This window comes from Oncorhynchus keta, chromosome 30, assembly GCF_023373465.1.
Source record: "Oncorhynchus keta strain PuntledgeMale-10-30-2019 chromosome 30, Oket_V2, whole genome shotgun sequence".
Classification (NCBI taxonomy): Eukaryota; Metazoa; Chordata; class Actinopteri; order Salmoniformes; family Salmonidae; genus Oncorhynchus; species Oncorhynchus keta.
In genome coordinates, this window is record NC_068450.1 from 54432660 (window position 1) to 54447659 (window position 15000).

The 15000-nt window shown below is 46.0% G+C and overlaps 1 protein-coding gene across 2 annotated transcripts in view; it reads left to right on the forward strand.

Annotated features, from left to right (window-relative positions):
• LOC118363159 (zinc finger protein GLI2-like) overlaps window positions 1-15000 on the forward strand; it is an 88930-nt gene that overhangs the window by 32753 nt on the left and 41177 nt on the right. For both annotated transcript variants that reach the window (XM_052488548.1, XM_052488547.1), the window contains one exon: window positions 8580-8685. In XM_052488548.1, the coding sequence (XP_052344508.1) occupies window positions 8580-8685 (106 nt within the window). The remainder of the gene's footprint in view (window positions 1-8579; window positions 8686-15000) is intronic.

A 15000-nucleotide genomic window follows, 5' to 3' on the forward strand; every position in this document is an offset into this window, starting at 1 on the left:
AGTATTATTTGGAAAACTTGGATGAGGCTACTCATGACCAAAATTATAAAATTATAAAGATATATTTTTTTAAACAACGAAAATCCAGTGTTTCTATGTCAAACCTTTTTGTTATATTTCAGCCTTCGGTGATGTACAGTATATAAAGTATACTATTGGGATGCAAACTCAACTGTATATCTGACATGGTACAGGTGTCTTCTTTGTTCAAGCCCTTAACCATGTGTGTGAGGCGTACACTTCTGTTTTAAAGTAGATTGGTTCAAGACTACCAAGAAACACTCGGTGACCCTGATTTAGCCCACTGCAGTGAAAGGTTAAAGCCCGAGCAGCAGAATTCTGAGTGTCTTTTATTTGACCATGGGGATTATACATGTCGTTAATGTTCTTTCTGTACAGTAGGCATGTTAATTAAGGTATCCGACAAAATGAGTGTAGTGTTTGTTGTTACTGTCTCTGATGCGCTCAGTAGGCCAATGGTCCTTCTGTAGACTAATTGTTGGTGTAACATGGTTTGTCTTCCACCCAACGCTTGAGCGTGTACACACTAATTAACTAGCTAAGCAGGCCCGGACTAGAATAAGGTCACAAATCACGTTGTTCATTTATCCTTTTCTAACGACGGAATTTCACAAGTCATGGATACATGGTCTAATTATAATGACTGAGGGAAGAGGTTTTCAACAACGTCTCACTTTAATGACCACACGATGACACAGTCTATCATACTGCATAGCTTGTCTCATGGGCAATGGGTGGCCATTGTGTTGTTTGCCTCGGGATCTCAAAAGCACTAACCTTTAGTTCAGGGCCAGGCAATCCTGCGGGAATTCGTGCCTTTGATTTAACCGACCGGGAAGACCAGGTGTGTTGAATTGAGGCAATCACTGAACTGATCATTTAGCTCAGTTGGTCAGGTGTGGTGACGAGTTGAAACAAAAGCCGGCAGCACCCGCAACACTCCAGGAACAGGGTTGCCTACCGCTGCTTTAGTTGATTGCTTAATAAAACGGAAATTCAAAAAGGTGATTTCTCCACGGATTGAATTCCTTGTTAAAATATCCCTTATCTGATTGTGACTTGTTCCGATCTCTGTTAATCTCATACTCGGTTAGATGTTAGAGGCTTGAGTTTCGTGTTTGACTGTGTACTCTTCTCTCTTTGTGTGGGCGACAACTTTCCCAGGCTGAGCACTTTATCGTTACACACTGCTCTATTTGCCTGGGTTGTTTGTGCCCCTGCGATTGGTATTCAGCCCCTGAATTACAGGGGTCAGGGGTGTCCTATTGGGGATGTGTAAGAGAGGGAGAGAGAGAGAGAGGGAGAGAGAGAGGGATGGCTGGAGAGGGTGGTGGAGTCAAGTCACTGCAGCAGCCTTAAGAAAAGACTGGCCCCAGCCTCATCCAGGCCCCTCAGCCGACAAACAGGCGTATTGTTGCAAGTGTGCACAGGGCTTGTTCAACAATATTTGCCAGAACGTTAAAGAGGTTTTGAATAGTCTAGTGTGTGTGACCAAAGGAAAGCTAGATGGGATGTAGCCTACTGACACACAGAGACAAGCAGCTGCTACTGCAGCCAGACTACAGAACATGTCAAGGGATGTGACTGAAGTTCTTGGCCAGGGGTCTGAGACAAGAGTGGAGATATCCTCCGGGCTGAGCCCTGTTGGCTGTTGCAATGTGTGCAATGTGTGGCCTGGCCTGCTGCTTAGTGCGGAAGTGAGAGCGACGGCAGTGAGCGCGACATAGGCAGAGCTGGAGCAAGAATGGAGCAGGCTCCCGTCGCAACGTCGGGGAAAAAAGGGGGATGAAAGAAAGGCAGTGGAGGAGCAGGGTCAGGGGAGTGATATTTGGTCCTAGTCAGAAACACTGGTCTGGGATTCACAGGCTCGTGAGGCTACAGGCTTCACAGACTCCTGCCGACCATCTCTCCATAAAAAGCCTGGCTGTATTGTTAAGTGTTTGTTTTTTTCTGTTCATGAAAACTCTTTTGTGGCGATTTTCACATGTGAGGGAAAAAATACTTGAGTAAAAAATGTTTTGGCATCGGTCATCTTTAAATAAAACAACAGACGTTCCTCATTAACTGTTGTGATAACAACAGCTGACGTGTGGTGCAGGCGAGCCTCTTTTTAGTGCCAATAAAATAGTACATTTAGGGCCTTTGTGTTTTTTAAACAAGAGTTTTGTTTCTCATCAACATTGTGTGTTTATTGTCTTTACTCTGTCCTGTTTGTTCCACGAACGGCATTCCCAACGTTCCACGAAGGGCATTAACTCTCTTTATTCTCCTGTTCCTTATCAAGGTCGTTGTTATGACCTTGGAACGTTTCCAATCTATGTTCAGTTACGTTCATACCTTCTCATTGTAGACTTGTGTGATTTTCTTCTGCTGCGAGGAGAGGAGAGCAGAGGACGGCACCGAGTGGAGATCTAGGAGGGGCAGCCAGCTGATCTCTGGACCGTATTCAAATTATTTGGGCATCGCGCGCCCCGTCCTGGGGGTACCAGCGGGAGTTGCGTTATAGGGTGATCTGGGAACGAGAGTCAGAGGGGTCAGGGCCACAGATCGTTATCTGTACCTGCCATGCACACTAGGGGCCTCTGGGACCCGGCCGGGGCCCCACAGAGCACAGTGTAGGGACAGAACCTGTGTGAGTCAGCATTCCAAGGCCATTCCTCTCACTTTGTAGTCTGACAACATGACGGACAGGCCCGTCCCCACGACACAGGAAATGGCCCCACTCCAGCAGGTCTGCACAATGCCACAGAGTATTGTGATTTAAGAGGAGTGGTTATTTGAGGGTATATGCTTTTGTCTCAAGATGGCCAATGCTTGTTTTAACCTTTCCTCTCTCTGGTGTCTGAGCTTTATTTAGTTTTAGAGACAAGCAACAAAAAAAAATGCAAGCTCTGGTGAAAAAACACATGGCTTAAGAAATGTAATTGTGTTCTAGAATAAGGATGGTAACTTGACTGATCGGTCTTATTGTCATTGCTTTTCAATTTGAAGAGGCGATTTAGTCCGACAGCCACAGCCACTGTGGTGTTTAGTAATGCAGTCTTCTGGTGGGGTTCTGCCACAGAGTGGGCCTTTTAAAGCTGTTGTGTGAGTGACTCATGCTTGAGTCATATTCCCCCTCTGAAGTGTTCGTCACGGAAACATGCCCGGGGTTCTGTTTTTATTGGCCGAAAACACCATAAAGCAAAGCACACCTGACATTCAAAACTCCAGCAGACAGACAGACAGACAGGCAGGCAGGCAGGCAGACAGGCAGGCAGGCAGGCAGGCAGGCAGGCAGGCAGGCAGGCAGGCGGCACAACAACAATGCTCCACAGCTGTTTTAAACACAACATGTTAAAACAGAGGAGCGTTGCCGCTGTAACTAACTGACTCCCTTCCCCTCAGCAGATCACTGTCCGTCTTCTCCGTAGTCTTGTAGCAGTGGATCTATCTGACCGGCCTCTGTGTGTCTTTCTCCCCTGTCTGTGGGACAGGCGTTTTCCACCATAGTGATGTTTTGTCACCAGAATAATAGGCCTCTTTGTGTGACTGCGCAGGGTGGTTGAGTGGGTGCAAACCAAAACAGGCTCATTAAAAGTGTAGGCCAAGTTAATGCAGCATTAATAATGGTAGGGGGTGAATTACGGGAGGGGATAATGGGGGAGAGAGGGGTTGAGGGGTCGGGGAGGGACAGGGGACAAAGAGTAGCCAGGCTGGGTCACCTAAACATGACAGAGTGAAGCGGATCCCAACACCCACACCATGATGTGGCCACACTCAACACTCACTGACCTATTCCGGAAAAGTGACTTCATCTGTGAGAACGGAGGATATTGATCTTTCACAATGGGAAACTCACATTGACAGGTGTTCATAAGTATAACAGAACACATCAGTAAAATGTTTCATCTGAACTGGGCCCCTGTTTTTAAACATAGGACTCGGATGACTCTATATAAGCCCGCTAGAATCAATCACACATGAAAATGACTGCAAGCTGCTATTTTAATTCCACACGCGTACATATTAGCCACTAATTCCATCCCTTACGGGACACCTGCCATTACATTTCTCACATATCAACAAAAGGATTCACCACTCGGGGGGACGTTGTCAGTAGCGTAGCCCTAAGAGAGCCCCGAGGCAGGCAGAAGAGGCAGCATGGGCGTCCTGAGCCAGTCAACCCAGTGGACCAGTTGGGGGATTGGCCAACCCTGAGCAGGGTTTATTCCATCACCCAGACAGGTCCATTGTTCACACGCAGCGGGGGAGAACAAAAGGCGAGCGCTCTGGAGAGTTCAGGAGGCTGCATGTGTTCACCTGATTCACTGACTGGGTCCAATCCCCCCATGGGGGAAACAGTGTTGGAATGTCCCGGTGCTTAGGCCCTCACATCTATTAGTCTTTGGGTGATAACATTTGTTTTTACATCTGGTGGAGCACCGCAGCAGGCCCTCTCACTTTCTCATCGTCACACACACACCCCCACTCCACACACACACACACACACACACACACACACACACACACACACACACACACACACACACACACACACACACACACACACACACACACACACACACACACACACACACACACACACACACACACACACACACACACACACACACCCTCCACACATATACACACACACACCCCTCCACACACACACACACCCCCCACATACACACACACACACACACACCCCTCTACACATATACACACACACACCCCTCCACACACACACACACACACACACACACACACACACACACACACACACACACACACACACACACACACACACACACACACACACACACACACACACACATGCAGAGACACTGGGTTCTAATGGGACCATACTGTACATTGCATTGCCTGATCTGGACTGGCCTGGAGGACTAAACCACATTTGATGTTAAAAAAAAAACCATTCCAACTCTTCATGCTATTTCATCCACTCAGGGACATTCCCACAATTATACAGAGTGGAATCCTTTCTGTGTCTGTCTTTAAGTCAGAATATACTTTCATCCGGTGTTGACAGTCCTATTGCTTTTCTGTTATACAGGCAAAAATAACATCCCTCTTGTTTCAGGTCCAAACTGATCCCAGATCTGGATGGCGTAATGGGCTCACTGGGATTAATGGATATCCTGAGAGGAGAGACCTCAGCAGTGAAATTAAAAGCTTTTCTGTTTTACTAGCAGAATGACAGGGGAAATTAGCCTCACGCAAACAGGAAATAACTCCAGTACAATCTGCCTGGGGTCCTAACTACAGAACCCCATGCCAACTGCTGCTACACACAGGGCCTCGTGCTGCACGGCACTCTGGGAGATGGCAGGGGAACAAGCGGCTTTAGATTTTCAGATTGGCTTTCGGAATAGCTCTCAGTAGCCTCTCAATTTAAAAGCTTTGAAAATACAAATGTGATTCTAAGGAATTACACTGAAAGCTCCACCGTCCTCCCTGAATTGTTAACCTCAGTGTAATATTTACGGTAACCCCACCATGAGCTGCGGGACAGGGAGTGGAGGGGGAAGATATCAGAATTCGTCAGCTAGGTCCTGAGCCACCTACCAATAACCTCCATGCATCACTGTGTGCAGAAGGTGAGCATGCTGCGTTGTGCCGGTGGCTGCCTGGCTGGTATTAACAAACATCCCGATGGGCCTCCTCTGTCCTCCTCCACGGCCTCGCGACAAGCACCGTGTTGTTAGCACGCTGTTTGTGTAATTTAGGTACTTAACGACCGCAAGGGTCTCCCAGAGACTGATTAGACCGTGGATGTAATCGCCCAGCAGCATCACACCATCGACTACAGCTCTGATTTATCACCACACCGCTTAATAGCGCTGCTTAACACACAGGTTTGTCCTGATTAAGTAATTACCTTAAACCAGAAGTTTATTATCTGTACGACTGAGCCCGGTGATAAAAAAAAAGGAGGCTGTCGAGAAAAGCCAAGGAAGATGGTGTACCTGGTGAATGAGGGACATAATTAAAATACAAGTCATTAAATATGGAGCTGCCGCGGCTGTCAGAGTGCTGCCCTGCTAACATTCATTTTACCCCACTGGAACACTTTACAGGGGGCGGGTGGGATTATGCCTCACTGAAGGGTGTAGGTACCGGCTGAACGGAGGCCCATTAGATCTGCAAATTAAAACAAGGTCCTTGTTCATCTCAAACAAAAGGGGGGGGGGGACTTTTTTTTGGAGCTCTGAAAATAACACCCGAAAACGAGTGACTGTTTTACGGAAAAGACTGTGACCATGTCAGCTGATTAATGGTGTTGTGTGAAGTGGCGCCTCGATGAGGTTGGATCTCAGTCTGGGAGTATTCTCTCTCTTTCTCTTTCCATGGTGTGGGACGTTACTAAAAGGAGGGGGAGCTAAATAATGGAAGCTGGGACTGTTTAAGAATGATGCACCATTCTTCTCCTCTTCTTCTCCTCATTGTATACAGCCCTGTCGGTGGTGGACGGCTGTAAGCCGGAAATAGCCAGCGCTTCCTGCCTCCTCCACCGCGCTTCCCTAAGCTCCTCTCCTGCTTCCTAGTCTGATCCCTCTAACAACGCTAAAATAGAACCAGTCTTCCAACAGCCCTGTCCTTTCAGCACTTTATAAACAGTCCCTTCTGACTCGGTGGGACGCTGCCCGGTATCTATGACCTGTCAAGTGAAATGTGCAACTCTGTAACTTCTGTATTTGCACACAAGGAAACGGTCTTTGTGACACACATCCCGTGACCTTTACTATTGGTGCCTAGCGGTTTGACTTCTCGCTGTTTGTTTGTCCGAGGTACTTTACTGCTGGTAGTGATGTGACGCAGGTCCCCCCTCGCTGGCTTTCATACAGGGATGTTTAGAAAGAGCTCCAAGTCTTCCCAAAAATGGGACGCTCCACTACAACGAAGCCTTTTCAAACCGGCCAACAGTTGTGGTCGCTACAGAAACCACTCTGTGGTGGTGGGTGGACAGAGAAGCTCCTATTTCAGCCCAGATTACCAGAGGTCTTCTCTGTGAATGCTAGTATAAGACGTTTGGCCTGGCTCCTCTCCGCCCACATTGTCCTCTGACCTCTGTGTCCTTAGCTTATACAAACTCTGCCCTCTCTGTACAAAGAACTTGTTCAGCTCCTCAGGAGTGACCTGCCTGCCCTGCACTCTCTCCATTAAAGAGGTGTGGTCAGGAGAGAGACAGAGGGGGACTTTATCTTCTAAACTCCTCACTGAATTCCATTTGATCACCCTCAGGCCAGAGTCACCGAGGGTTGCTTTCGAAATCGCTGCAGTGAAACACAGCAGGGCTGTTGCAGTTGACGCAGCATTAGCGTTCAGTTCAACAGGTTCTGGATGGAGAAACAATCTCAGCCAGGGAGTTTCTTGTAAAACATAAAGTAGGACCAGCTGCTGCGGGGTACGGCCTGGAGAGGGATGCCTCCCGTTGCTTTGGATCCTGGACCGACCGGTGCCTTAGTATGGGGGAGTTCCCGATTGGAGACGGTCCTTCTCCTCGACCGTCTGCTTTTGAGGCCCTCAAATTTGTCTTGAAATACCTTACATCAAAATGTTTTATAATGACCTGAGCCTCATAAAAACTCCATTTCATTTCTTGCTTTTTTTCTTCTTCAATTTTCCATGCGTGGCCAGCTGTGCTCTCTTGTGTTTCCGGACATCAATAATACAATCCCTGTGTCCCTGGGTCTGGTTTTGGTTAAGAGAATGTAAAGCTGTTGTTAAAGCCGTTTCATGCTAACCATAATACAGTAACGTGACATTGAAAAGTACCTTAAAATGATCTGTGTGTCTTACACAAAAGTCTGCGCATCAGGTCTCTTTCAACAGCCCTGCTGAGAAAGGACCTTCAATTACAAAATATTGACTATATTTTGTAAATGTACTAATATATCTTGAGTAAATTAAACAAGAATTGATTTAATGTGTGTTTCATTGGGCTCTGTCTCTGAGCCTGTAATAACCCTGAATAATGATTTCTCTCTCAGCTAAATAATACTGTGGCATTTCGGGAATTTGATTCGACTAGACTAGAGTGTGACTGAGTGAGTAGCTGGGTACAGTATACTACCCTGTCAGTGCTGTCTACAGAGTCTACTGTCTACCACCTGCTCAGACGTCTGACGAGGGCCGTGCTGGTACTGTTTGAATGGGTAGTTGTTGTTGCAGGGGGCTAGAAGAAGAAGCCTCTTCCCAATGCTGTCAGGTCCGGTTTGCGTCGGGACTCCAGTTCTCCTTGATGCAGTCCATCATCCCCCTTAGTTCAAAGACTGACTAGCTGCAGGTCTTTGTCAAAAGCCCAGTTGGAGATCTTTTATGTTCAAGATGTAGGATTTCTTCGGATGACTTTGATTCTTTATTTATTCCACTCCTCTTGTGCGATAGTGCCAATATTTTAGGCGAAACTGCTCAGCTTGCTCTGAAATTCATCTTGCTTTATTGTAGCCGCGTTTTGCCTTTTGAAACTTAGCTTTTGAGAAGCCCAACTCTTATTATTGAGTCTGAACTATTTTTCTCTCCGTCTCACCCTCTTCTTCCCTGTTCTGCAGCCCCGCACCACGTCTTCCCGACGTTCCACACGCCCATCCCGATTGACATGCGTCACCACGATGGAAGATATCACTATGAACCCCACACCCTACATGCCATGCATGGGTAAGTCTTCTTCAGGCTGGTCTCTACTGTATACACAAGCTGTTTACACTAATACATCGCAATTAGCTATGAGATAGCCTTGTTTTAGGGCAACCTTCCATTTGGAAGGATGAGAGCAAAAGTGTTGCCCAGATTTAATATCACAGATTAAATATTATTATCTTTAAAAAGTACAAATGACTATCCAATGTCAGTTAATACAGAATGTTACCATTTTTCCTCACATACCTCATTTCCTATAACAGTTGATGATTATGGGGGACAGCTTTGCTTTTTGCCATGTATCAACCTACTAGCCTGTGGCAAGCCAATACACATCCTCTTTCCATTAGTTAGCTATACAGTGCTGGATCCATCACAAATGACATGACGCACACACACACACACACACACACACACACACACACACACACACACACACACACACACACACACACACACACACACACACACACACACACACACACACACACACACACACACACACACACACACACACACACACACACACACACACACACACACACACACACACACACACACACACACACACACACAACTTTCCCCCTCTACCTACAACAGTCCTCTACATTCATTACTGTGTTATAGTGGTCCTAATCTGTTTGGTCCCAAGAAAACAGCATCATTAGGCTCTCACACCGTACCGAGGTCTCCAGTACAGCATAGTAATTGGTTCTATGACGGTTACATGTACATTCATTCAACTTTCAGGTTACTGTGCCGTCCGTTGGATGATTAGCTTGGTTAGTAGTGGCCACGATTGGTTTGGTAGCGACATCTCAGTTCTTTCACAAGTGAAATTGAACCAGAACGTTTTTTGTCTTTGCTATCGTAAAGACGTTACCTTTATCTTAAAAACGATAGTGGTAAAACACAAAAAAGTCCATCGAATTCTGGAAATAGTGTTCGGCTTCATTTCCATTTCAATTCAGTAGATTTGATGGTGATACATACTGTTTGCCTGGCTTCACTTCAGCAGGGCTATTTATCACAGCACCAAGGAAGTAGAGGGGGTAGAAAAACCTGTCTCTACACACGGCCACCTTGATTAATGTGATTTGATCTTGACAGTGGACCCCTAATTCATCAAGACCTTGATCTAGCTGTCTTTCCCCGTGCCTGTGCCAAATTCACTCTAATTACAGGAACATTGCACAGCAAATTAAGTGTGGTGTCATTTGTCGAGGAGACGCGCCAGTCAGGCCCACTTTATTATACGCTGGTGGCTGCGTGTCAGAGGTCCCCTGCTTGATTGTCGAACATGACATCTCCATACAGTCCCCTTTCTCATTGTTTACATATAACATAATGAGAGGGCTGCTTATTTTGTCACAGCTGTCATAAAGTGGGGAGGAAGCGGCGGCAATGGGAGGAAGTGGGAAGAGGAAGAGACGCTCAGAGTCTCTTCTTCTGAGCTTTTTCCACTGTAATAGAGGAGAGATTTTTAATCACTGTCAAATGGGAGGACAGGAGCAGTCCTGGGCTCAAAGCAGTGGTTCAGCTAGAGACCGAGAACAGTAGGGATGGGGATGCTAACCTCCTTTGCTGTGCCGGGTAGCTATGCAGGAGCTTGGACTGAAGCTGTGATATAAACCACCCGCATGGAGTGTGTGCGTCGGCACAAGCTGTCCCGGCTTTCATGACACTATGACAAATCACGCTTGGACTAGAAACTTCCCAAGAGTTATTACGAGTTTAGTTTTCCACCCGAAGACCTGTTGACCTGTTGTAAGAGACAACCACAGCTACAGCATAGTTAGGTACTTTCCAACGGATTACAATTCAGAGAGAATATGATGTCTTTTTAACATGCATTATTCCCAGAGAGAATCATTTTTTACTTTTATCACTATGATCATTCAAAAACAAAGTTGCACAAGTTGTGGCCCAAACAGATATTTTTGCTCCCATGCTGAGTATTCCAGACTAGGGGGGAAAAGAACAACACCGTGCCTCAGTCTGCCCATTATTATCTATGAGGAGGAGGATTGCGTTAAATCTACCAAACAGCCCAGGGCTATAAGAACAGATCAAGTCACTGACAGAGGCTGCCAGTGAGTGCAACATTCCCATTAATATCCTAACACTGTAGCTTCTGGCTCTGTTGCTCTGTGACTTCAGTTCTAACGACTCTATAATCGCTGTCTCATTCCCATTTCCCATCTGTTTGTTTAGAGCTGTCAGGAACAACTCTGCAGAGATTACTTGTTTGGTTGATTGGTAAAGTCGTTGTCAGCCCAGAAGGTACATATTTAAGAGGCTAATCATGTAGTTTCTTCCCATTGTGGATCGCTACGAGTCAGGCAAGCAAGACTATTTATAATGTCATTACGGCAGTACTGTTTCTACAGTTGTACCTGTCAGCTGTAGTTTTAATGCTACAGGTTGGCCAGCTTTCCTAGAAGGTAGCAATCAGTGGAGGCTTCTCAGAGGAGGAAAGGGAGGACCATCCTCCTCAGTGAATTTAATAAAATAAAATGTTTAAAACATTTAAAAAGTTACTTTTTAGATAAAACTAAACTAAATATATTCACATGTCAACAAATAATTGATTAAAACTCTGTTTTGTAATGAAGGTGAGAGAGAGAGAGAGAGAGAGGATAGTTGAACAATTTTGGGAGAGAGAGATTTCATAATTTTTTTTCACTTTAAGTTTTACTTACTTGGCAAATGCAGTTGGCTAATTTAGCCTACTCAAACACCCGGCTCAAATAGAGGGATACTATGTTAGCTAGCTGGCTATGACTATCCAACACAACACTGGTAGTCTTCCAAATCACGGTAAGCTTTTGATTTTATGAATTTATTTCCCCGGGACCCGCCGGTGTAACTGCCAAACTTCTTACTGACTATACACTGTAATGTTACTGCATATTTGTAGCGGGTTTACTAACACATTAGTTCTATTAGCTATGTTGACTAGGAACGTTACTTTAGTTCAAATGGGGACTACGTTGTAGGCTGTGTGTAGCGGTTATGGTTACATGGTTTGGCTTGGAAAAGTTTTTCCGCCTGATCACATACAGCAGATGTGTTGTGCATTGAAGTCCACAAAAGAAGGGAAAAGGTGAGAAGAGGAGAGTGCATAGAGGTGAGAAGGAATACAACAAGGATGCTATGAAAGTGAACTGTGTTTAAGGTGATCAGGGGTGTTGTCACACCCTGACCTTAGAGAGCTTTTTATGTCTCTATTTTGGTTTGGTCAGGGTGTGATTTGGGTGGGCATTCTATGTTCATTTTTCTGTGTTTTGGTATTTCTTTGTTTTGGCCGGGTATGGTTCTCAATCAGGGACAGCTGACTATCGTTGTCTCTGATTGGGAACCATACTTAGGTAGCATTTTCCCACCTGTGTTTCGTGGGTAGTTGTTTTCTGTTTAGTGTTCTGCACCTGACAGAACTGTGTCGGTTTGGTTTTACACTTTGTTATTTTGTTCTAGTGTTTAGTGTTAATAAAAATCATGAACACTTACCACGCTTTGGTCCGATCCTTCTTCATCAGACGACCGTTCCAGGTGTAATCATTATGCTGATTCTATGGAAAAAAAGAAACTCTCGTTTGCCACTGTTGGACTAATCTCAACCTGTGTGCACCTACCTTTGTGTAAAAAAAAAAAATCATAATTAACGTCCTCCCTCATCATACAACAGCACTGACTGCCACTGGTAGCAATACTGAGCTGACCTGAGTCAACAGAGGATGGTTGTGTGTCCACCGAAATAGTGATATGTTAACGTTCCTCTAATCCAATGAACTGTTTGTTGTAAGTCATTTCCCCCTCGTTCTGCATATGTGGAACTGCTGAAAGTATTGCATGTTAAATTTAAGCCCAAACCATCCATATCATGTTGCAGTCCAGGCCCATATAAATCTACAGCAGTTCATTCTAGCCCTGAAGTGGACGATGTGATTTATCTAAATCACAGCTCCAGCCCTGAGGTAGCTACAGAGGAGACACCGTCACATTGTAATTAATCTCTAGTGTCGCTCACCGCAGCGGCCCAGCGCAGGTACATGACACACACAAACACACACACCAGCCATACATGCACCACACACACACAAAGCATACACACACACACACACATATAGTTATCCACACCTCATTATACAAATTATATGTCATATTGAACACACTTTAAATCCAGACAGCCTATATAAAACCACTGAACACTTACAGTACAGTAGAATTAGGTCATGTCTGCGGAGGAGAGGTGTAAATTAAATCATGTTCGATTATCCAAAGTGTTTGAGACAGAACACTAAGTGGACTAATTAGAACAAGTATACATCTGCTCCAGCTTTATAGCGCTCTCTGCTGGGACTATCCTTGTCTCATCGCACACTAGCGACTCCTGTCGCGGGCTGGGCGCAGTGCATGCTAACCAGGTCACCAGGTGCACGGTGTTAGGCTAGCAACTCGTCGGTCTAGTCCTGCATTGTGCAGGATGCCTCCTGCTCAACATGCCTCCTTGATCTCACACCCGCCGGGCGCCAGGCCCAGATCTGCATAGTAATGATGAAACCATTCCACGGGAGGGCATTTGAATATTGTATTAGTTATGCTCTCTCTACATCCTATCTTTTTTTTTTAAATATATTTTTTACCCCCTTTTCATGGTATCCAATTGTTAGTAGTTACTGTCTTGTCTCATCGCTACAACTCCTGTACGGGCTCGGGAGAGACGAAGGTCGAAAGCCATGCATCCTCTGAAACACAACCCAACCAAGCCGCACTGCTTCTTAACACAGCGCGCATCCAGCGCACATGTGTCGGAGGAAACACTGTGCACCTGGTGACCTGGTTAGCATGCACTGCGCCCAGCCCGCCACAGGAGTCGCTAGTGTGCAATGAGACAAGGATATCCCTACTGGCCAAACCCTCCCTAACCCAGATGACGCTAGGCCAATTGTGCGTCGCCCCATGGACCTCCTGGTTGCGGCCGGCTGCGACAGAGCCTGGGCTTGAACCCAGAGTCTCTGGTGCCCTTGACCACTGCGCCACCCGGGAAGCCCTTCACATCCTATCATTTCTCATTTTTGCATGCAAAAACTGACTAAAGAGATCAATATTTATGTGATTCATATTTAAAAGTCATTAGTAAATAGCTTACTGTAACCCCGGCAACCCCGGGGTATTCTATGACAAGGTCTTGTCAGTTCATGCAGATGACGTGTTAATAGTTAATAGTGGTGCGAGGGTTAATAACTTTGAGGCATTTTAAATATCAATTAGATTGGTATCTCCATCAAATCAAACAACTGGTCTTGCTTCACTCGTGACGCAATCACAATGTATTGGTGCAATAGAATACGACCGTCGGTTTCTCTTTCGCGTCGCAATGTTACATGGACTACATGACCAAAAGTAGCTGGACACCTGATCGTTGACCATCTCATTGCAAAATCATGGGCATTAATATGGAGTTGGTCCCCTCCTTGCTGCTATAACTGCCTCCACTCTTCTGGGAAGGCTTTCCACTAGATGTTGGAACGTTGCTGCGAGGACTTGCTTCCATTCAGCCATGAGCATTAGTGAGGTAAGGTACTGATGTTGGGCGATTAGGCCTGGTTTGCAGTCGGCATTCCAATTCGTCCCAAAGGTGTTCGATAGAGTTGAGGTCAGGGTTCTGTGCAGGCCAGCCAAGTTCTTCCACACTGTCATGCTGAAACAGGAAAGGGCCTTCCCCAAACTGTTGCCACAAAGTTGGAAGCACAGAATCATCTAGAATGTCATCGTATGCTGTAGCGTTTAAGAGTTCCCTTCACTGGAACGAAGGGGCTTAGCCTGAACCATGAAAAACAACCCCCGACCATTATTTATCTTCCACCAAACTTTACAGTTGGCACTATGCATTGGTGCAGGTTCTCCTGGCATCCACCAAACCCAGATTTGTCCATCTGACTGCCAGATGGTGAAGTGTGATTCATCACTGCAGAGAACGCGTCTCCACTGCTCCAGAGTCCAATGGCGGTCGAGCTTTACTCAACTCCAGCCAACACTTGGCATTGTACATGGTGAGCTTAGGCTTGTGCGCGGCTGCTCGGCAATGAAAAGGCTTCCAGAGGCAGTTTAGGACTTGCTAGTGAGTGTTACGACCATGCACAGACGGTTGTTATGTGCTACGCTCTTCAGCACTCGGCAGTCACGTTCTGTGAGCTTGTGTGGTCTAACACTTTGCGACTGAGCAGTTGTTGCTCCTAGACGTTTCCACCTCACAATAACAGCACTTACAGTTGACCGGGGCAGCTCTAGCAGGGCAGAAATTTGACTAACTGACTTTTTGGAAAGGTG